Source organism: Schistocerca nitens, chromosome 5 (genome assembly GCF_023898315.1).
Source record: "Schistocerca nitens isolate TAMUIC-IGC-003100 chromosome 5, iqSchNite1.1, whole genome shotgun sequence".
In the NCBI taxonomy this organism is placed as follows: domain Eukaryota; kingdom Metazoa; phylum Arthropoda; class Insecta; order Orthoptera; family Acrididae; genus Schistocerca; species Schistocerca nitens.
In genome coordinates this window covers 32342303-32367539 of record NC_064618.1, presented here as the reverse complement: position 1 = coordinate 32367539, position 25237 = coordinate 32342303, and the positions used below count along the sequence as shown (strand labels likewise).

Here is a 25237-nt window from a genome sequence, read left to right as displayed (position 1 = left end):
CACTACATTCGTAGTGTGCCTAAAAGATGTTTGCCGATCATACTCATTACTCGTGGCAGATTAATCTACCAAGTCCCGTACGAGTTTGGGCATAGCGTGTGCGTTCGCACAAGAAGGTCAATGGCCGGGAAGCCGTATTTTAACTATATATGACGGTAGTATCTGTTCCCGAAAAACAATTACCGTGGATGACCATGCAGCTTTGCTAGAAATGAAATGATAATTAAATGGATGGAGCGTATGCCATGTAAGCAGGAGATCCCAGGTTCGAGTCCCGGTCGGGGCACACATTTTCAACATTTCCCCAATGAAGTACATCACCGCCTGTTTGCAGCTAGGGTCTCCATTTAATTATCATTTCACTTCCTATAATAGTAGCTCCACCTCTCATTGAATTAAAGTGCTCAGTTGCCCGTTACATAAGGGTGCCCAGGTATTTTGATTGGATAGTGTGTTTATAGTTCTTATCTATGTGATTTCTGCAACCCCTTAGTCAGTCCACCATAGACAATTGAATTAGAATCCAGAAATCACAATATATTTTACTATATTTATGTTTTTGAATATTGAGGACTTTGATTTGCGGCGAGTATTTACTGACTTACAGAAATACAAAGTTTGCCTATATAGCTGTGGAAATATGTGTGCTGAGAATTACTGGGAGGGAAAAGGGAACAGAAAAATGGACAGGGAACAGGCAGGAGTTGGAGACGTAGTGGGGAGGTAGTGGAGATGAGTGATACATGTAGTGATGGAGTGAGTGACAGATAGGATAAGACAATTACATGCTCCTATCCTAGAGAGGTGAGTGGGGGGATCATTGAGGTGACAGTCTGGTGAGAGGCATTGAGTGGATATCAGGCTACATGGACTACAAGCTGCAATGCCTGTAGCTTGAGACCAGAATACCAGGAGAAGCCAGGGAAGAGGCTTAATCAAACAGTGGGACTCCAATGAATGAATGAATGAATGAATGAATGATGTGAGTAGAAGAAACTGAGGATGATTTGTATTTCAAAACTGAACGTTTTTGTACAACCTATTAGGGTAGTAACTTAAATGGAAATATTGGGGTGTGAATCTAGTTTATAAATGGTTATAGCTGATGCGTTCAGCACTACCATAAGTTATTTGATACTAACATTTTCAGGGGCTCCCTTAACCTTTCTGTGGTCAATCAGACATAAAGGTCCTGCCAAAATGTTTGTTTCAGAATCTGCACAACCATAGGAATGTCCCATTTCATTGTGTACTGTGATCTGTTGTTCAGTTTATGTACAATTAGAACCCAGAAGCTGACAGGTGATGCTAGAATGTGTTTGTTTCTTTGTTGGTACAGAAGTGAGTACAGTATGTTTTGTAGAAGGAGCTTCCTATCTTTGGCTTAGTTGTGGATGGCAAAGACAGTGTAGATATTATTTATCTTTGTTACATTATTTGCTAGGTATATACTATTTGACATATATTTTCACTGATAACTCATTCTTGAAGAAAACTGATGTCTGTGTCTTGTAATTAAAATTAATGCATGTCTTTATTAATGAAAATCATATCAAAATCGTGACTGTAGTTGGAAATCTACCACCACAAATGTACAGATACTGTTCTTTTGAGGTACTGTTTTTCTTCTTTCTCATGAGATAGTGTACTGGAGACATTTGTTTTCTTTTCCTTATTTTGTCTTGAATGTCTCAGTAGTTTCTTGGAATTAATTGTTTACAATTATTTATGGAGCTGTCTTTTGAATTATGGGTAGGGTGGTTATGAAGAATACAGTCAGCAGAAATAAGGTTTCTATGATCTACTTTATAACATATGAAAGCTGATCACCTCTGAAATGAAGGTGCTGGGAGTGTATAGTAGAGTGGAAACAACTGAAGCATGTGGGATGAATGTGTCAATGCTTTTGGAGAGAATGGCTGATAATACAGTATCACTTCCTGTTCACTAGATTTGTCTCTGGTGCCACTACCTTTGTTCATAAAGTATTTCCCATCAAGACTTTCACTACAGTTTGATCCCAGACCAATCTGTTCGTCTTTCTGCCTCACCTCTCTACAGGGAGTCCAGCAGGGAGCTGCCTTGCCCAATCTGCCACCCACACTCGTGGTCATATGTCCCACCTAATGTTGATGATCCATGCACAAGGAGAGAGATGTGCACAGGTAGCCATGAACATTAGAACTTCATTGCAACACCGAAAGCACATGATAATGTTGGGCAAGTGAAACAGCTTCCTAGTGCAAGCAACATAAAAATACTCCTGATATGCTGTAAGGTTGTCATTAATATGAGCTAAGCTGAGCACTGCAAGCTGCACTGATGATGTCCTAGATTCAAATGTTGCTGTGCTCAGAGGAAAAGTTTTGACTGTAACAGCAGCCAAAAGTATGAACTGTCATCCCCATGGAGGAGATGGCAGTGCCATCCATGAGGCACACACCTGGAAGAAAAATACAGAAATTGGGCCAAGACATCAGTAAGGAGGGATGATGATGTGGAATGGTGCAGGCAGAAAGATACCAGGATGAAAGAAAGGTGTGGCACAAGGCATTTGAACACAGAGCAAAACAATTCAAACACTATGCAGAAGCACTTGAACACAGAGATGAAGGCTACCTAATGGATCACAAGACACTGGTAAAAAGCTTACAGAGACAAAAAGGAATTATAAAAGCACAAGAAGAGAGATATTCCTGAGTGGCCAAGAGGAAGAGTGTTTCATTGCGGCACAGATGGTACATGCCAACATGAAGCAAATGAAACAACTTTCTGATGAAGGCAAGGTAGAGAATGCCCTGATGCATGAAAAGATTGCCACTAATATGAAAAAGTAGATAGTTGATGTCGAGTCTGGAACTTGGGTTGGCTGGTGAGCCACTGTACATTCCCCTACAAAGGCTATGTAGTGGAGAAATACTGTTAAGTTGACCAGTGTCGCATGGCTCCAGGGTGGAAACCATGCAGTGGCTGTCATTGGCAAGATCCGCTGCACTGAGGGTGAGTTTCAGTTTCAAGCCCGTAAAGATGCCAGCAACTGACATACCTCTGTTGTGTGGCATAAGGCAGGATTGTAAAGCACCAGCCAGATGCTACACCACCCACTTCCACCTCACTCCTATTATGTCTCCTAATCCATCCTGTTCCCATACGCATCAGATTTTCTTTCTGTCTCACCTCTACAAAAAAATCCACCTGAGAAATAATCTGCCTCACCTACCACTCATTCTCCTCACCCATCTGTAAGTAAAGAAAGGAGTTTTACATTGAATGTGATAAACATTTTTGCTATTACTTTCTGTGGGGTATCTGTGAGAGAAATTCATGATAATTTAAAATTATTGGTGAAGTTTTCTGCAAAACACTAAGTGCTCTCACTGCCAAATACTGGATGAATATAATGTCGGTAAATGAATGCAATTAGTGAAGGTGCATAAACAAGCTTACACACAGTTCCTAAATGTTAAACGTGACACAGTGTGTTAACTGTGAAACATAAGATTGTATGTTTTATTAAGCAGATAAGTACAGGATTTTAAATTTTAAAATTTTTAGCAATAATTATGTGAAATGATGACAAAAAACATTTATTTGTCCCTGCCAGTCTTCAGATAGCAAGCGTGCAACTGGAATAAAGTTCAGGCTTTCTGGAACTCGGTAATATTGATGGTTATTTATAATTGAGTAGATTAGATGCTCAATTATACACTGATCCGTAGGTTTTCTAAAAGATAGAAACAATTGATTCTGTTCTTTATCAGGTCATGTTGAAACACACTTAGTTTATCACTAGTTTGTTTTACTTGTGCAGATAAAGTATTTTTTATATTAACACGCAAATTCTTTTTTTGTCAATCAGGCCCTGCTGAGGAGGAAGGCACGCGTCCCATCGTTCAGGTGAGTGAAAGTAGTGGATGCACGTATGAGACTGGCAGAGCAAGTGTGATTTTCACCAGTAGCATATAGTTTGGTTCTGTGGCATGTAATGAACCCCACACTGCTTCCTGTCCTCCTCCCTGGGTGAGGACATATTTCATCAGCTCGCGGCATTGAACCGTTAAAATACTTCCTCCTATTCTGAGCTACTCTGCACACTACCCACTTGCTTAATCAAATAAACTCCTTTATTAATATCCTATTCATCTCCATTTCAGTCTCATTGCGTCTCCCGTGGCAGTCTGTTTCCTGACATCGCAAACTTTGCAACTTCTTTAGCACTGTTAACTGAAATGCTATCTCAAGTCTAAATTACCTGCTAAATGACCCAAAAATATCTCAAAGACCACTCATATACTGGCTCTTAATTTAAAACAAGTAACTCTCTTTAATTATTAATGTCAAGTCATGTGTCATTGGTTAGTGTACAGAATCTTACTGACAGCTCAACTTCATCTCCATTCTCCTGATGTAATGGCAGTTGTCATGATGCTGACTGTTCTAGGGGGAAGGCACATTGCTGAACAAGAATGAGACAGCAAGGAATAAACCCATGGACTGGTTGTTTGTGTTGCCATCATCATTTGTGAAAGTGGCATGGCTGGACCATGTAAAACTTGGGAATTCGTGTGGATGCTGATAACCACGCCATTGAGTGCCCCCTAACCAGGTATCATCATCATGATGATAGAATAAAACACTGAAATCATCATGAACTGTGAAGAACGATAAACTAATTATCGTTATCCCACCCAGCAGATATGCTACATCAATCTCCACTAGATTTTGTGTGTTGTGGTTGGCAGGTGTTACTAGAGGAGGCCAAAATGCATGCGTTTTAACTCACGCAGGCTGCTGTGAGGTCTGGAACAGGACAAGGAAATTAGAATTTAGAAAAACGGACATAGCTGGTGGAATACTTAACTTTAATCCATTAATGATGAACATCTGTCTTGATGGAACATGATTCACAATATCAATAGTAACTGATATGGGCGCCTTGCTAGGTCATAGCAAATGAAGTAGCTGAAGGCTATGCTAAACTATCGTCTCGGCAAATGAGAGCGTATTTTGTCAGTGAACCATCACTACAAAGACGGTTGTACAGCTGGGGCGAGTGCTAGGAAGTCTCTCTAGACCTGCCGTGTGGTGGCGCTCGGTCTGCAATCACTGATAGTGGCGACACGCGGGTCCGATGTATACTACCGGACCGCGGCCGATTTAAAGGCTACCACCTAGCAAGTGTGGTGTATGGCGGTGACACCACATTATGCACAACAGAGAAGGGTATAAAAGTTTAAAGCCACCATTTGAATTAAAAAAAAAAAAAATCACTTTGTGGTGGTGACCATTGTTCATCGGTACTATAGACATTGTGAGATGTACACCTTTACCAAAGCGATGTGTTACACCATAGTTGATACTCATTAAACATGACAATAAATATTCCTTGAAATCGACACTTACCACTTACTGTTGTCTAAAATGCTTACTGATTGCAGTTGGGAACTGAGATTTCCCCATTTTTGAGCAAATATCACAAACACAAATGACAGGTACTCGCAATCGCAAACACGTTTCAAAGTACCTTTCTAGAATGATATCAGACTCATTCTCCTCCATACATTCATGGCCTGTCAAACTTCCTAAACTCTTCTGAAAATACTTTCCTGCTTGTGAAATAACTACCAAGTGAACTACTTTGAGAGTTATACTTGTCATAGTGTTTGTTATGTTTGACACGTGTTGATTAGTAATTCAATAAAACTACCTTAGTGTACTTAAGCACGTGCATCACAAATTGTGCAGTGTGATTTCAAACTAACTGTTTAGTTACTTTTGTCATTAGGGATTTGCTTTCAGTAATATTAATATAGGTCTCTGGTACATTAAACAGAATCGAATGATCATTCTTGTGATCTTTCAGATCTTGCATTGACTTACTTGCCAGCTCCCATGACCATGGCAAACAGTCCTTTATCCAGTAAGTGGTTTCTTTTTCATACATCTTGTTGTTTAGGACCAATATGTGGCACAAATCTTAAAGGTCATGGAATGTGAAGATAAAATAAAATGTTTAAGAAACCAAAAAAGAGGAGCCATAAGTTTATGTAAATGCAGTCAATAATGTAACACAGGAATGGCCGCTGAGGTGCCACCTCTCCATTTCTTCCCTCCTCCTCTTTCCTAATCATGACATTATTCCAATGGAATATTGGTGGCCTTCAATCCAAAAAGATGACTTGCGGCTGCTCTTGGAATCGCAGCCTCTGCTAGTTCTCTGTCTGCAGGAAACAAAATTGCATCCTCAAGACTGATTTGAGCTTTTGTATTTCTTCCCAGTCTGCTTTGACTCCCTCTCTCCAAAGATGGCATTCCATATCGTAGGAGGAGAGAGGGGAGTCATGCTGCTCATATGGAAGGACGTTCAAAGTCAACCCTTCTCCCTGACTACCCAGCTTGAAGCTATTCCTGTCCGCATTTTACTTCCTCTCCTGAATTTTTCCATATGTACTGTTTACATCCCTCAGTCATTCGGTGTCATGGACACTCTTCATCCAGCTTACTGGCCAACTCCCTCACCCCTTTCTGCTGCTCGTTGACTGTAATGCACACCATTCCCTTTGGAAATCTCCCAGAACCGGACAGAGAGGTGCCCTCTAGGCTGAATTTCTCAGTCACCTTAACCTCATTTGCCTTATCGTGGGAGTACCCATCTTCCTTTTATACTACATCCACTCCTACCCATATCTGGAAATCTCCTGCACTGCCCAATTTGCCTATCATCTGATCACTGTCTCTAGTACGTACTCGAGCAACCATTTACCATTTACCATTTGCTATCCATTTTCTGACTCCTACCCCACATATATGCACACCCAAATGGCAACTTTCTAGGGATGACTGGAGATTTACTGTTCCATGGCACCCTTTGAGTAACATAATTTCTCCAGTTGTGATGGCCAGGTAGAATATCTTACAAATGCTATCATTACCACCACACAATATTCCATTCTCGCACTTCATCTTTACTGTGCCATGTCCCAGTGCCTTGATTGACTGAGCTGTGTTGTGACTCAACTCACATGCAGAGATGTGTTCTCCATGTTTTTAACCGTCATTCTATGATGGCAAACTGCATTCATTATGAACAGTTGCATGCACAGTGTCGTTGCACCCTTCAGGATAGCAAAAATCTAGCTAGATTTCCTTAACTAGTTCTTCTAACAGTTCCACCACCTCATCTGTTGTATGGGCCCTGCAGGACCAAGATCCATTGGGCTGCTATTCTGCGGAGATTTCAAGCTCCACCCACTATCATTCTGCCTTCCTCCACCAGAAACAAGTGGAGGAGGCTTGGGTAGTACCCTTATTTTGGCAGATTAGAGAGTGCTACAAGCTGCCTTTAGTATGAGGGGGTGAGAGCTTGCTCTCACTTCATATCGATCCTCCAACACAGTGCTGGATGATGTTTGCATTCAGATGTTGCTAAACCTTTCTTATGTGGGCAAGCACTTGCTCTTTCTTATGTACAACTGCATCTGGGCAGAGGGCGCCGTTTGCCAGATGCCAGCATAAAGACACTGTCATTCCCATACCCATACCCAAGCCCAGTAAGGAAAACTACCTTCCTTCTAGTTACTGCCCCATTTCTCCCACAAGCTGTGTTTGCAAACTGATGAAACATGTAATTCATGCCTGGCTGGTATAGTGACTAGAGTGTGGCAATTCACTGACCACTGTACCGTGCGGATTTTGAGCAGGCCGTCCTGCAGCTGACCATCTCATCACTTTGTCAGCGTGTGTCGCGAATGGTTTTCTGTGGATATATCAGACACTGGCAGTGTTTTTAAATTTGCAGAAAGCCTAAAACACCTTCTGAAGGATGGGTATTCTTGATCTCTCTACATGTGGCACTTCTGAGGCCACATGCCCCATGTCCTTCAGGTATTTTTAAAGTATTGATTTTTCAAGGAATGTTGGTACTGCCTTGTCAGACACCTTTATCAGGAAGTTGGTGTGCCTCAGGGTACTGTTTTGAGTGTGACCCTCTTTGCTATTGCCTTTAACCTTATTATGTCCTGTCTCCTGCAGGTCATCTCCAGCAGTCTACTGTTGCCCACCCCTACCCTGTTACCCTCCCACACCCTGTCCCAGCCTCCTCCTTACCCCCACATGATTGCCTGTCTCATCATGTGCAACTGCTCGCAGCCTGGCTTCAGCTGCCAGAGAGTGTGATCACGTGTGTGAGAGTTGCATTTGCGTGAGTATGTGAGTGTATGTTATCTATATATAATAGAGGCCTTGTTCACTGAGAGCTCACTTTCTTACAGTTTTTTTTTCTTTATTTATTTTTTTTTTTTTTTTTTGTCGTGCCTGTGTGCCTTCCATGGTATTGTTAAATTCATTTCTGAAGAATTGTGATGGCTCGAGGCATTGAGGTGCTGAGGTAGGGGTCAGTGTACACTCATCAGCAAACAAACAATTGTGCCTTATTAGACAAAAGCCAGGAAAGATCAGACCATTTGGCAATAGTGCCGTAAAAACCAGACCAGAGATTGATCTCAGGGAGATGAGTGTCATTGGTGTGGTAAATGTGAGGTGTCTGATACTAACTCAGTATTCATGTATGCCCCATATGCTAGTGATCGCTTACTTAACTGCATAGGTTATGGACCTGACTCTCAGAAGGTTCAAATCACTGACATAAGCACACTCTTAGCCTTAGTATATTTATTGGCATTAAGGTTCTAAGTGCTCACTGCCTACCATTCAAGCAACTAAGAATGGAAGACCAGTTTTACCAACAAGTTTTTTGTATTCCACTGCCACTCATATTCTTCATTTTGCAGCTTGAAAATATATCTCTGCATGTTTTGGAATGAAGGTTAAGGCCTCAAAATTACCTGCTCTTCCCAAATCCATTCTCCATGGTGAAATGATAGAAGCATTGCACGGTAACCTGAAGGTGCAGAGTTCAAAGCTACACATTTCCATTTTTTAATTGTTTTTGCAAATTCACTAGAAAGAGAGACAGATTTTTTGGACATTTATGCAAATAATGGAATTGTGTGTCTGATTAATGAAATAGCTGCTCTTGTTGCGTATGGGCTTCACTCTGTTTCAGATACATTTATTAAAGTACCTGTAGCTAAAGTCATTAAAGTTATAATGTTTTATGATAGAGAAAATAACCAACAACAAAAGCAACATTTGAAGAGCTCTTCTTAAAAGACAGAATGAAACATGAAACCTTTAACAGTTCATGATAAGAAATGTTACACACTACTACAACCACACTTAATACTTACCATCCTTAAATGTTAAAAGCAGTGGTTAAAATTTCCCAGAGTACTTTGACAATGTGTGAACAAATAATGATGTACTTGTGCACCTACATACAGCCATTAAAGCTCTAATGAATGGGCAGACAGCATTATCAAATTAGTTATCAACATTACTGGGTCAGCTACTTGTCAGAGAATATTAAGTATAATCTGTTAGATCTATTATGAACTACCAGAAAAAAGAATGCCAACAATTAAAAGCTTCCAGATGCATTTGAACTCGGATGCTGGCATCTTAAGTACTCACTTATGTGCCTTTACTGATGTAGATGTAGAATGGGTGCCAAGTTTGATACAGCTATTTGAACACAAACCAGACCTCATGGCAAAGAATAGAAACAGTAAAAATAATGATTCACAGTATCATCCAGTTGCAGGCCTAGGTAAGCCAAGTGTTGCAACAAAACATTTGATCATATTCCATCAGATCTCATCTGTCACATGTGCCAAACTATAACTTCACTTTCCATTACAGTGCTTGTGTATAGTCCAGCACAATATCAACATTGTGAAGTGCACTTCCACAAACATTTCTACAGCAAAAAAGAGATCAAATTTCTTCACGGGGTTTACAATACTATTCAGGTTTTCATCACAGGATGTTTTTCTTGTATGGGAGTCCTAGTGTACTGCATATCGTGCTCGAAAAAGGGAACAGGGAGATGGGGAAGATAAGGAAGATGATGGCGAGGTGAGTTGCAGTCTTGTGTTAGACCATCATAGCAACAATAGTTGCGGGCACAGATCAGTGGAAGATGTCATGGAAGGCCTTAGAACATCACTGAGACCCTAATTACAAGTAACAGACATAAGAAATAAATGAATACACCTTTGGTTGTCGTTACCCATGCCCTGGCTCCAACTCAAACCATTAATGTTTGCTTGACTGTGATATTCCTGTGGTGCTGCTTATGGGTGGATGGCTGTAACTGACGTATTGTCAGAGGTGTTAGTCTACATAAATGGCATATTAGTCCAATGCTGATTTCTCTCTTGTCATGCTGATAAATGACAAAAATGTTTAAGGAAATTTTGTTCAAATATGTGGCCTGTCCTCAGTGTAAGCTGTGCAAGGTTAAGCAAACGTCTGCAGTATGCAGATGATTTGGCTTTCCATCCATGCTTGTCACATATCTGGCAGAGTCATGAATTTCTATGTATCCTGTATTGACATGACAAATATTAAGGGGTAGTAACGTGCATTTTTAAAGCTATACAAATTCACCCCAAGGGTGACTATGGGAATGGAAGTTGCCTGAGTATTGGGAACTTTGGATAAAATATCAACCTGTGTGATTGATGAATCTTTGGAATGTCAGAAGTCTACCCCTACTGTAAACAGAATTTTAAAGAATTTTGTTGAAGGAGGCACTATCAGCAGAATGCCTGGCTCAAGATACTGAGCACACAGCAGGATAACACATAGCTTGCCTGTAAGAGCCAACTAATCCCTCCCCTAGATACGAAGCAGTTGTAGTGAGTGACCAACTTCCCAGTTCCAATGATGCAGTTCACTGAGGGCCAAGGAAAGCTGTACTGCATGCACAATGATCCACTATAAAACAGGAACTCAGTGAGGAAATGTGTTACACTGGCTGGCAGCCACAGAGCTCCATCTGAATGCAATGTGGAAAACTGTACTTTTCACAGATAAGTTGTCTTACCAAACAGTAGATCAGCAGCCGCGAGGGTCCAGACATAATGGGGAATAAGTGGTGACAACAGGTAGTACTAGCCGATTGTCAGTTTCCTGGGGGCGCTGGTTTCCCCGTTGGGGGCGCTGGTTTCCCCGTTGGGGGCGCTGGTTTCCCCGTTGGGGGCGCTGGTTTCCCCGTTGGGGGCGCTGGTTTCCCCGTTGGGGGCGCTGGTTTCCCCGTTGGGGGCGCTGGTTTCCCCGTTGGGGGCGCTGGTTTCCCCGTTGGGGGCGCTGGTTTCCCCGTTGGGGGCGCTGGTTTCCCCGTTGGGGGCGCTGGTTTCCCCGTTGGGGGCGCTGGTTTCCCCGTTGGGGGCGCTGGTTTCCCCGTTGGGGGCGCTGGTTTCCCCGTTGGGGGCGTTGGTTTCCCCGTTGGGGGCGCTGGTTTCCCCGTTGGGGGCGCTGGTTTCCCCGTTGGGGACGTTGGATTTCTGTGAGAGGAGCAGGAAGCCTTCCTCAGTAGCAGGCCGTATGCCCACATTTTGAAGAAAGTGGTGCTGCATTTAGTGTGAATGCTATATTGTGGAGGGGATCTCATGCTACATGAAGAATATTCACTTGTGTATAGGTCTGCTCATTCAACTGCAGCTGTCTAACATAAACATTAATGTAATGGACTTGCTGTGAGAGACTGCTCACATGAACACAATATAAATTATGTGTGTGTAAGTAGCACGAACACACAGAGAACTGGCTGTGAAACACACCATTTATAGGTGATGCTCTTTTGGACTGCTTTTTTTGAAGCCTCGGTGGGGTTGCCTCTTCTGACAAATGGGTCCAATGCCTCACAGATTCAGTGCCAGGGTGCATGACTGAAGTCAGAAATAATGGGGCATTCTGGATAAAATGTTATGGACTAAGAACATTTTACTTTCTTTCCTTGTTCTGCTGTGCAGTGTTCTGTCAGTGAGAGCCAGCACAAAATCTCTTGATGTCGGAAAAATATCAAAGATGAGAGAATCAAATTTGAGCTAGTTCTAGTTGGCATTATCCTTGTACCTGAAATAAATTTATTTTAATTTAATACTTTGAGTATTACATTCTCTTTACTTGCTCTCTGCCTACATATATGAAATGAATAAATCAAGAGTGCCCCTTTTTAGGACTATTTTTTGTTATGTCAAATTCATCTCTCTCCCACTCTATTGCCACCCATCAGACTCGGCCAAAAATGTGCAAAATATATCTTCTCTCTCTCTCTCTCTCTCTCTCTCTCACTCACTCACTCACTCACTCACTCACTCACTCACTCACTCACTCACACACACACACACACACACACACACACACACACACACACACACACACACACACGCGCGCATAGGCAAATTACAAATTGGAAAGTATCTCATGACCATATAAGCAAACAGGGCAGTAGGATAATTAGTAGTTTCTAAATGGTGTTTATATATAGAAATTGGTCTGTATGCTGCATTTATTTGATGGAGTACATGTGTTTCCTCATGCTGTATGTAGAATAAGAAACAATATGACATTTAATTTCTGTTGGACAAAACGTGTTTATTTCTTGTCTGAATCCTGGGCTACAGCAATGAACTTTGTCCAGAGCTTGTTCTTCCTTTATGTAATGGAGGAAAAATGCAACTGTGGACACTGCATTATGTAATTTCCCCATGCATCCTCCACAGCCAGACTAAACACAGCTTTGTTAGAGGCCATCTGATCTCGACTGTCGGTCTTTTGTCCCAATCAGTGCTACCTAACTATAGCAAGACCGTGCACTCAATTTGCTTACTAAATCACAATGTGTCTTACATCACTGCACCCTTCAGTAAGAGTGATAGATTTGGTGAGTGGGAAGTAACTATACTGCCACTCATCCCAGACACTTCATACTTGCAGAACTGCAGTGCGAAAGGAGGGAGGGAGGTAGGGTGGGTGGGAGGGAGGTAGGAGGGAAGTCAGTATGGAACCGATGTAGCAGAAAATCTGTTTGTAATTTAAGCACCACTTGGTATTAGGCTCATACTCACCCAGTTTATGGACTGCAGTTGTTCTTGTTATTGTTATTGTCAGTCCGAATGGGGTTTGATGCAGTTCTCCACTCTGGTCTACCTTGTGCAAGCATCCTTGGCTCTCGGTAACCATTATTAAATTCATTATCATGTGTTGAAATCTGGTAGGAGGCATACAGTAATGATTGTAACACAGTACCACATGGAATGACTTCAGTGCAGTCACCGCCACCAACTTCTGTGCAAATGACTGGTCAGAGAATTCTGTACTGCCTTCACAGAGTGAATAAAAGTACTTGTTTCTCATGAGGTACTGCAGTGCTGGAAGTTAAGCTGCATCCTGTTAGCAACTGACACAAGCTGAGTGGACCAAAATCCATTTAGTTCACTTTCAGAGGACTAATTCCAGACCACTGCTGTAGCCCCTCAATGAGCTATGGACATTTGTGGACGTGTTTAGTCAGATGTTTTTACCTATTTTTCCACTTTTTGTTTCCATTTTAATTTCTTGTATTTCCTTTGTTTTGACTGCCATTGGGACCCTAGTTGTTGGGCTGCCCCAGTCCAATTATGCTCCTGCTCAAGTCACTACTTGACAAAAAATTCTTATTTGCAGTTTCCTCTCTATTGGATGTGTTCACATTAGTCACATTGTGTTGCTGCTGTCATAATATCAGCTTCCATCCCTGTTAGGCATGACCACAGAGATATGCATGGCCAAAATACAAAGTTGCTTCAAAATTGTCCACAGCAACTGCTCTAACAGCTTCCCAATTAAATGCTCTTATATACCAAAATGGGATAATGATGCATTGCCTGTAGTTCTGTCAAACTGTGCTCTTACAGATTACTTTAAAGACTTCAGTTTTGAAATTTCGATTTGGATGCCTACAGTGCTATATTTCAATCACATTGCAGTCTGCTGTAGCAGTGTGAACAACAAGAGCTATTGAGTGTAGTTTGGGGGCTAACTGAGCATGTGCTAATCAACACGAAATACATAATTCACATATAAAATAACTATCCAAACCCTAACCAACAATGTACCTTGAACAAACTGCTTGCATCTGTAAGAAGTTCCCTAACAGGGTAGTGTGACTCAATTGAAATGAAAACTTATGTGCTGGCCACGCATGTTAAGTATCTGTGGGCATACCCTCAAAACATTAAACTTCCTTACCTCTGGGGCAGCTATTAGCATGTTGGAATCCAAAATATGAACTTTGATGAAGAATTACTCTAACACAACAACACTCTGGAACAGGTTAGTACACCCCTAAATAGACAAAGCTCATAAAATCGTAATTTATTGTTGAGGCCAGTGTCCTCCAGCTCTGTAGGTATGCAGTCATTACAGTACTTGCAGATAGTTTAAAGTGTTTCAATCAGGATTGTTGGTATTCGTGTGGCCTTTATGGCTTCCTATCAACATCACACTACTAATACAAAAGAAAGTGAGTCACATAGTTGTAAGCTGCCACAACTCTGCTACACTACACGGCACGGCATTTGCGACGTGTGCCACGTGAACTGCTGTGGCTCAACACTTTGGGGTCTGCTGGTTCTCAGTAACTTGAAATCCAATGGAGACACTATCAGAATTGTACATGACATAATTTCTCTATCTCCTAACTGTGACAGTCTGTAATTTTATAATGGTCTGTTATTCCTTTCCCCTTTCATGAGGGGTGTTCATTCCAGCAAACTATGCTGTACCTTTATTTCGGTCACTGGCAGTGTCCTTACACCAGCCTCCAAACACCAATGTCGACTTGCTTTTTGTGGGCACCTTTGTCCTTCTCTGTGACAGTGGCTGTATATGGCAGCTGTAATGAATTCAGACAATTAAAATAAAAATATTTTGTGGTTCTTCACTTGGATCATTATGCAGTTTTCATCAATCTCACTTTTATAAAATTTCACATGTATGTACTTGCCACAGCACCTGATTCCTAATCTCCATCACTATTTTAGTTTAGCAACTTCTTGACATTAAAATGAGCATGTGCAGTGAGAAGACAACCACTGCCACATATCAAGATGTTTGATTTACACTCAAATTCTGTTGATGTAAAGTTATTCAGCTTCTTAATATTTTTGCAGATGCCGCAGAAGTTAAGGATGGAGGAGCTGTTGGCAGGTGAGATATTTGCTTTCTTCAGTAGCTTAATTACACATTAAAGTTATGACTTTAATATTTTATTATGTGGTACTTTATTTTTCATCTTTTTCTTTGGCATTAATATTCCATTGGTGGTGTGCTAAATAATTTTTGTGAAACAGTTTTTCAAAATTCTATACTATAACTTAACACTGGATGTTAATTATGTCATACATAATTCATACTGAAAATTGGCGGTGTTATTTTAACTACGAAAGATTGGTTACAAATGTGCAGTTGCATTGAAAATGTGTACTGTGGTAGATTGTGAAGGAAATGTGGTCAAAGAGAAAAAAGACAAATTTTTAAGTACCAAATTGACATTTAGAAATTTGTCATTGTAATGTTAAGCAAACATTACAAATAAGCACACTACGATAAGTAGTAATGAATTTTGCCACCTGACTGATGTGTGAAATAGCCTGACCCATCTGGGTGCCACAGTTACTCTCAATCCCTCACCTGCCGAGATTGTTATCGACTACCCGGTGACAACATGCTACTGAGTACCAGGTGGCTGACTTATTTGTGGCTTCACAACTTGTGTACTGCACTCTCGAGTCCCATCTCATACTCCTCTCACCCCTCTACTCCCATACCAGCTTCCCTAATTTGAAAATTTTGGAGGTACCCTTAACTTAAGTTTCACAATCCTTCCCTCAGTACTAGCTACCACTACACTGCCCTTTCCCATGCCTAGCTCTGTACCTGTACCTGTCCCTGTACCTCCTATGTTACACCCTCTGCCACCCCATCCCCTCTATGAGATTTGCATTAAATCTGTCCACCACAACTCCTCACGCAGTTGGCCTGCAGGTTTATGACAATTTATCTGATTGGCAGAGGGACAGAACGAAACAAATGTTATTCTAGGCTTAGCCTTTTACTGCTTATTTCCAGATTAACCCTTTCGTGGCCAATCGAACATCTTAGGCTGATGCATAACACTGTAGTGTTTCCTAGAAGTTAAAAAACTCAGACTATACATACTGGAGACTTAAATCATCATAAATAATATAATTTGTTTCGCTGTTCACTTCAATCTGTTGGGATAACTTTCTGAATCCACAACTGTAGAAATCACGTGATTTTGTAGCAAAGAGCCATGTTCAAAGTGTATTTTCACACCAAAGGAAGTATGTCAAGATCATTGAACAGAGAGCAGAGAAGATGAAATCTGAGGGTGCAAGATCAGATGAAAAAGGTGGGTGCAAAAAGACTTCTCAACCCAGTTGTTCTATAGTGTTTGTTGCCAGTCTAGCAGAATGCTGGTGACTGTTACTGTGGAATAGCACCACTTCACACAGTCTTCCTGGATGTTTTTCTGGGACTATATCTGCAAGATGTCTGTTGTTGACAATAAATACCAACAGGAAAGTTACACCTCATGCAAGCAACTCGTAGTACACCACATGGTCACCTACATCTACATCTACATGATTACTCTGCAATTCACATTTAAGTGCTTGGCAGAGGGTTCATCCAACCACAATCACACTATCTCTCTACCATTCCACTCCCGAACAGCGCATGGGAAAAACGAACACCTAAACCTTTCTGTTGGAGCTCTGATTTCTCTTATTTTATTTTGATGATCATTCCTACCTATGTAGATTGGTCTCAACAAAATATTTTCGCATTCAGAAGAGAAAGTTGGTGATTGAAATTTCGTAAATAGATCTCGCCGCAATGAAAAAGTCTTTGTTTTAATGACTTCCATCCCAACTCGCATATCATATCTGCTACACTCTCTCCCCTATTACGTGATAATACAAAACGAGCTGCCCGTTTTTGCACCCTTTCGATGTCCTCCGTCAATCCCACCTGGTAAGGCTCCCACACCCCGCAGCAATATTCTAACACCGGACCTCTCAACAATATCCATAACATTATCTTGTGTGGATGCTCAAAAGTCTATGTGGCACTGCTGCTTTGTTTGGACTAAAGCATTCCTTTCCGTTCTTTCTCTTACATTAGCATAAAAACAAAATTTCTAGTCATCAGTAACAATACAGGTTAGAAATGGTCAGTGATATTCACCCGCTAATCAAGAACAAGCAAGAGGGTAATGTACATACAGCCAACCACTGATTTATATGGTTTGGCATGTGGTACCCATATGCTTTATTGTTGAACCTTCTCCTTTGTATTCAAATGCTGCACAGTGACGGAATGGTCATACTTCATCACATTTTCTGGTTCTTGAGTGCAATGATGTGCCTCATCGTGGATTAATGCATTCAGATGATCTTCATCAAATGCTGAAGGTCTTTCTGAAAATGGAGGGTCAATAATGTCAAAACAATCATCCTTTAAATTAGAAAATCTTTCCTTGCCATGCTCTGTCCCATGGCATTATCCCCATACATGGTGAAAACGTTACCATTGAAACCACATATTCGTAAACACCACTGTTCTCATTTTGCCCACTTAGCCATTTTAAATTAAAATGTAGCAGTGCTTTGTGTCAACATAATATTCATAGAATGACAATTTACCTAAAAGAATGTGTCCACATTAAGTGAGAACAAGGTAATGTACTTTGTAAAAATGGTGGAAAAGACAACTGTATCCTTTGATCCCTAGGCATATGAACTTGTCTTAGATCACATGTAATGCCCCCAACAACACAAAACACAATGATGGGAAAGGCTGACTTAAAGCATACATTGTGTGCTCACTGTTACATTATTGGTATCGGCTGCATAAGTAACAATAACACAGTGCACAGTGTTCACTTAAGACGTCTCTCTTTTTTTGCTCCCAACATTTAATGTTCTAATGATGTACCAACATCATAATGCATTGATGATGGGTTGTTTACATAAAAAATATGTACAAATGAAATGAGCTTCGTGACAAGGCTGAAGATATATCGGTACATAGGACACTGCATAGAACTATATGGAACATTGTAGATGTAACTGTAGATGTGCTCCAAGGAAGTGTGTGGGGCCTGTGATATTGATGTTTTATATTAATGACATCACAGACATTCTTCTTCTTTTTGTTTTTCCGTTTGGGGTATCTAATGACAACATACTAATTTCAATGCTTCCTCCTTTGTTCTTCTTCCAGGTTTCCTTCGTCTTCACTATCTATCCTTTTTTCTTCCTCAGACCATTCTGACCCTGTCTTCCTCTTCTTCTTCTTCTTCTTCTTCTTCTTCTTCTTCCTGCCTTGGAATGCTTCCATTTGCAACACTTTCTTCTTGAAATCCTGTCATTCTGCTGGGTCTTTTTCTTGTATTTCTTTCCAAATCTTTCCTAACTACTTGAATCTGTCCTGTTGTTGACATCTTGTCCCAAAGATGCTTAACAATCTGTTTGGTTAACCTGTTGCTGTTCACTCTGTATAAATGTCCAAAAAATAATAGTCAGCTCTTCTGCAGCATTTCAATTGTTTTTCCCATGCTGCAATATACTTCATTACTTCTTAATATTCATACTTATGGATTTCCTAGCAGTCTGAGTATTTTTCAAATGATTCTTAATTCTAGGACTTGAAGTTTGTATAATTCATAATTCAACATTAAACATTCACTTGCATAGAGACATTCTGGTTGTACTACTGTGCTGTAGTGCTGTATTTTCAAATTTTTGGACACACACATCTTGTTGTAAATGTTCATGTTTATGTCATATGCTTTCTCCATTTTACATACTCTTTTGTCTACAGCAAATATTTTTGAAGCCATTGCCTTGAATCTTTCCTCCCAAATATTTAAATTTATAAACCCTCTTTATCTGTTCATTATCTGTTACTAGGAATTCTGGGTCATTTTTTTATGTTTGTCCTAAAAATTTTTTTCTACAGAAACTTTTAAAGCTGCTTTGTTAGGTATTCCTTCTAAGAGGTTGATTTGTATTTCTGAATTTGTTATATTTTTATAAAGAATGGCATAATCATTTGCAAATACTAGACACTGAATTTCAGTATCTCTTTTTCCTGAAGTCTCCAGTCTCATTGTGACAGCTTATGTTCTTTGCCTTTTGTTTCAATTATCTTACTATTTCCTCTAAGATGCAGTTGAGGTGGTGTGGAAACATGTTGTCACCCTGCATTTCACCTGTTATTTTGAGTGGCTTAGGTGTTTCACACCAAAACTTTACTTATGCTTCAGTGTGTGGGTGTTTCACGAATAAGGTTTGCTAGTTTAGTGTAATGCCAAGTTCTCGAGTCACTTTACCCACTGTTTACCTGTCAATCAAATGATTTTCTAAAACCTGTAAATGTTAAAACTATGTCTTAAAATTCATATGGACATAAAGTTGAAATTCTGTTCTGAGCCAGATTTGATCTTTCTAAATCCACTCTGATATTCTCCCAAATGGCTGTCAAGTGTTACTTCTACCTTGTTTAGTAATATTGTTAAAAATATAATACAGCCCACTGGCAACAGATATATACCTGTGCAATTATTTAGATAATGCCTATGACTTTTTTGTGCACAGGATGGATAGGAGCCATTTTCCAGTCTTCTGGAATCTTTTCAGTTTCCCATATTTCTTCAGACATAATCTGAAGGTTAGTTGTCATTTCTGCTTGACACCAGTTATGGTTGAGATGATTTTATTTCTTCTCCACTGACTTTGTAGTTTTTCAGGGGTTTTTTTTGTTTGTTTGCTGTAGGTGGTAGATCTGCTTCCATGTTTTCATCAAATATCTGGAAATTCTAGCTAACAATTCAGTTATCTACAGTTCAAGAGTTGATCAAAGTACTTTCTTAGTAATTTACATGTGTGGTTATTGCTTAGACCTATTTTACCATTTTCGTCTCTGATGTAAATGCATTGGAGCATGATAGCCCTTTTTGAATAAAACCATGACTGTATGTATGAGAGCATTTTTTCTGCTGTAGTACACAGTGATTCTTTTTTATCACTAATTATGATACTCGTGTCATCTGCAAATAGTAGAATTTTGGCTGAGCTGTCTGGAGCCTGTATATCATTGATATAAATTAGAAACAACAACGGGCCCAGAATGCTGCCCTGAGGAACACCTATTTAAATTTGTTTTGGTTCAGATATGGGTTTAAAATTGTGAAGATTGTTGGATGACCACAGCTCAACAATTCTTCTTGTGATATCTCAGAGAAATTTCTATTCGCAACAGCAGATTAAGAAAGCCCTGCAAAAAAAAGCTGCAGAAAAATCACAGGAAAAGGATGAGGAAGTGGAAAGTGAAGTGAAATCTACAGCCTTTCTCCCATACGTGGGTGATATTTCTTCTAAAATTGCTGGAATCTTGAAGAAACATTAAGTGGATTTGATATTCCACCCACCCGCTAAGACTGCAGCCTTGTTGGGATCTGTTGTGGATGATCTGCTCTTGCAAAAGGCGGTAGTTTATGAAATCCCTTGTGAGTGTGGAAAATGTTACATAGGGCAAACCACGTGCACTGTACAGGAACGATGCGTCGAACACCAGCGGTACACACGTCTTCTTCAGTCCAACAAATCAGCAGTTGCTGAACTTTGCATTTCTACTGGCCATGCCATGGATTATATAGATGTTAAGATTTTAACTACTGCTTCATCTTTCTGGGACTCAGTTGTTAAGGAAGCTGTGGAAATACAACTAGCTGACAACCTGCTAAACCATGACAAAGGATTTCATCTTGACAATGCTTGGAAACCACTTATTTCACACCTTCATTCAGAAAGAATTTCTGCATCTTCACTTCTGACAGATGTTACCTCTTTTAAAGATTAATTATTTATTTACAAGCACAGTGGATTTGCAGCAGCACTATTTTGTTTGCACTCTGCGCTTATATGTTTATCTTTGCTATATGAATCTTAACTATGACTAGTGCAGTAGTGGCGACTTTGATATCTTTGACGCATGCGCTTTTAATCCTCAGCAGCTTTTTATCACATGACTCTCCATATAAGTAGGCATGCGCAAATGCTATGAACTCAGTCTCCGACTCGCCTTGAAGATTGCTGGGAGGTTTCTAGCTGAAATATTACAAGAAGAATAGTCGCTGTCCCAAGTCACGCCCGAAAGATGATGGAACAATTTAGTTGTTTACAGTTCAAGAGTTGATAAAAGTACTTTATTAGTAATTTACAGGTGTGGTTATTGTTTGGACCTATTTTACCATTTTCATCTGTGATGTAAATACATTGGAGCATGGCAGCCCTTTATATGATTTTTAAATGTCTGACACAGAGTTTGGAAGGATTACAAAGATTCTCCAACTCATCGTTCCTGCAGACATTATTGGTATTGTAGTAGTAGTAGTAGTAGTAGTAGTAGTTGTTGTTGTTGTTGTTGTTGTTGTTGTTGTTGTTGTTGTTGTTTAACAGTCATAGAACACACACACACACACACACACACACACCCTAAAAGACCACTTTCATTCATTCAGTATAAACGAGAGAATTGTTATAATTCCAACATTCCTCTTCTGTGTCTCACTGCATGTATAATTTATTGAAATAACTGCCCTTTGGAAGCCTATGCATCAGCAGGACAGTGTGGTGACCCACGGAGTACCTATTTCCACAGCCAAGCACATAGTTTCTCACTGACAGCTGCTGTTAAAACTCTCCAGTGCTGAAGGTGCATATTGTTCCATGTCGAAAATTCACCATATAAAAAATGAAAATAAATCTAATGAACAATATGACAGGTTGTTTTATTTTATTATTTTCATACTGTATTAATGGCATTTTTTTAAAGTGTCATTCATTAAGAAGGCATCACTCCTTTGAAGTGGTATGTACAAGCATATTCCATGAAAGTTGTATGCTAATTGACACTGTCTAAAAGTTTCCTTTTTACACAGACCATGAATGTGGCTTTCTGTTTCTTCGTAATGTCTTCTGAGATTGATTAGAGGCTCAGTATGGCAACAGTGTGTGTTAAAATTAACATATGTTCCAGTCATTGCAGCCATAATGTGGGAATAGTAGAAGGAGCACATCACTAAAGCAATAAATAAAGTTATTAAGAGATGCTTTCCTCTCTGTGTGTACAGTTGCAGCTGCTGGAAGACGGTGGCAACTCGAGGAAGATGCCGTACCCGGTAAAGAAGCGAGAGCTGGAGGTGCCAGGCACTCAGTGGGTGAGTAGTAGTGAGAGCCCACAGTGGGAGGCTTGTGAATCAAATGTATCAGGACAACTATTAGTGGACATTAAGATGGAGTGTGTCCACCCTTCTCCTTTATGGTGGCTTGAACTCTTCTGTTTGTACTTTCATTGAGACGTCTGAACCTCTGTGAAGGAATGGCAGCCCATTCTTCCTCGAGAGCTAAACCCAAAGAAGGTAGATATGTTGGACATCAGGTTTGGAATGATGTCACCATTATGACTCATCCCGAAGATGATCCATTGCTTTCAGGTTGGAACATTGGCACGCAAGTTCACTTCAGGAATGTCATTGTCCATAAACCTTCGCCTCACAATGCTGCTCAGTGACAGGTGGCATTGTTGAGCTGATTGTCAGTCTTTATGTCTGAACACTTCCTCTGCTGTAGACAGTACACTACCATCAAATACATAATTATCCTTCTGAATTTAGCATTTTCTAAAGTGCAATGAGAGGACAACAAGTTAACGATGAGGAATTGCATACTGTAACGCTGCCTCCTCTTCACATGATTGTTGGTACTAAAGATGATGGCAGGTAAAGTTCAGCCAGCATTCAGCTAACCCAAATCCTTCGGTCACATTGCCGTGGAATATAGAATGATTTGTCACTTCACTCCTAGTCCCCTGCTTCCAGTTTTCCACTGTCCAGTGGACATTGCTCATTACGTGACCTTCAGTATTGTTTAGTGTTGACAACAGGAGTGTGCGGTTTTGAGAAACTGCTCAGCCATTGCAACCAGGACTGCGGAGAGTGAGGGGTGGCCATGGGGCAAGACACATGAGCCCCACCTAAAAATATAGCAAACCAATTTTATTAGCAATGTAATGTAAGTGGAGTGGCTCCAAATGTTTGTATAAGTTAAACGTACGTACGTGTGTGTGTGTGTGTGTGTGTGTGTGTGTGTGTGTGTGTGTGTTTGTGTGTGTGTGTGTGTGTGTGTGTGTGTGTGTGTGTGTGTGTGTTTTTCTCATGCCACCACTTGGTAGCTTGGTAACACCGCCCCCCCCCCCCCCCCTTCGGGGGCACGCCATTCCTTGGTGGGTTCATTCTTGGCTACCATGGCGCCCCAGGCTTTGCAGCACCTTTTCCCTTTTGTGTTGTATGTGAATCATCTTGCTGTTCTTTTTCCCCCTGGGGAACACGTCTCGGGTATTCTTGGGAATGTCCAGCATTCTGTCACTGATGTACAAACAATCTCACCTTTGTCTTCCGCTCCATTTTCCTTTCTCTGTTTCCCTTCTCTCGTTCCTCCGCTTCTGCGTTTGAGGGTCCTCTTTTTCTCTTCTTGCTCCCTGTGTGCTCCTAAAGGCTGGCCCATGCATCTGCGCATAACAGGTAACTGGGTGACTCATAATTCCCAGCCCCGTGTTGACAGGTCGGATTCTCTCGTTCCTTCTGCTGTAGGCCAGTCTCAGGTTGGGGTGTGTGCTTGAGCAGTAAACTTTCCAAATTGCCATACATTCCAAACCCAATGTGCTGCTACCAATGCCATCATTTTAACCACTCTAGAACATTTTGTCAACACCCAGCCACATGTCACCTGTGGTAGGGATGTGCACGAGGGCGATCGTCCAACTCTATCTCCCTGCTGTATCAACTGCAAATGCGGCCATGCGAATTCATCTTAGGAGTGACCAGTGTATCTTGGTGTGCACGTTGTTCAAGAGATCCAGTTAAAGGAAAAGGTGCCTTATCCAGTTACTGGGTAGTCACAAACCCTGTGTTCTCCTGTCTGGCATCTATTTCTGTTTTTGTTACCCCTTACTCCATGAAAGACGTGGCCAGGCAGACATACAACCTCCAATTCAACTCCAAGGACATGAAATTGCCCAGTGTCAAGGTAGCATCGCCATCCCTCTGTCCTGCTTTGCAAGAAACCGTCGAACTCTTTCCTCAAGGGCCCAAGCAACCAGCTACACAACCGGTAGGCCGGAAAGGCCAGAAGGAGTACTCCCATGAAGACTTATTCCATCCCTCCAGCCAAACAACACTTGAGTCATCAACTGGGAGGGCTCGAAGAAGTCCTCCAAAGGCTAACAGTCCTCCTTTTGCCACCCTGAAGATCCTCTTTGATGGTGTCGGCACGTAATACCTTAGCCCGGCCAGCCTCCATGATGCCAATGTTAACTAAAAACTGTTTTTCAGCACTGGACTCCACAGACAGCCCGCACAAGTGATCTGATGTTTCTGTCTGACTCCATGGAGCAGGATCCTCCTGTGTCTGCACTCTGTAGTAGCACCTCTTCCTAGGCTGTCACTCAGCATCTGCCGAGGTGACACCCCAACGTCTGTTCATCATGACTGTTCTCCAATGAAACATTCACCACCTTCGGTCCCACAATGAGGATTTGCGACTGCTTTTAGTGTTGAAGCACCCCCTTGTACTCTGCTTTCAGGAAACTAAATTGTGCCCTCATGACAGCTTTGAACTTTCAAATTTCTTACTGATTTGCTTTGATCTTCCCTGTTGTAACCATGACCAGAATGGCTGCAGGTATGCTGTCAATGAAAGTGCAGTGGTACTGAATGGGAGCAGTCCGCGAACAAACAAGACAGATGAACAGGAAAGGAAAAACAGATGCAACGACAGGTGACTGAGCAAGATACTGAGACACAAAGACCAACAACAAGCAATAAGCAACGGGGTCACAAGTGAAAACCTCAAAATCGACAAAGGCCACTCATACATGGAAAGGACGTCTGAGGTGTTCATGATGGACAACCCAGAGGCCATGGCAGCTGAGGGAGCTGCCAATCAATCAGGGGGCAGGGAGGGCTGGTGTCGGGCTGGCAGGGAGGCAACAATTGGGGCAGTGGCGGTGACTCAAGGACCACATGTGTACCTGAAGGAGGTAGTGGTTGAGGAGTTGGTGCGGGAGTCCCGCAGGGGAACGTGGGCGGAGCTGGTTATGATGGCGGCACTCCAACCCTTTCAGCGTGTGCACTGATGTCACATGCCACCCATTGGTTGCGATGACTGGCAGGTGTCCAACCCGCCTTGCTCCAGTAAACGTG

At 41.2% G+C, this 25237-nt stretch overlaps 1 protein-coding gene across 1 annotated transcript; it reads right to left on the bottom strand.

Annotated features, from left to right (window-relative positions):
• Positions 1-2398: 2398 nt before the first annotated feature.
• Positions 2399-23440, bottom strand: LOC126259623 (paternally-expressed gene 3 protein-like). The gene is made up of 3 exons (XM_049956542.1): positions 23423-23440; positions 11043-11408; positions 2399-2443 (listed from the first exon to the last, which is right to left on the bottom strand). Exons 1-3 carry the CDS (start codon positions 23438-23440, stop codon positions 2399-2401), a joined length of 429 nt encoding a protein of 142 aa, XP_049812499.1.
• Between the last annotated feature and the right edge of the window lie 1797 nt (positions 23441-25237).

Bases quoted from the DNA above. Each gene is read 5' to 3' on its own strand.
- LOC126259623 (XM_049956542.1), bottom strand. The intron at 2,444-11,042 runs GCCCCCAGGAAA...TTTTTCTTCCAG, and splicing joins CCCCCAACGGGGAAACCAGC to GTGTGTGCCTCATGGATGGC.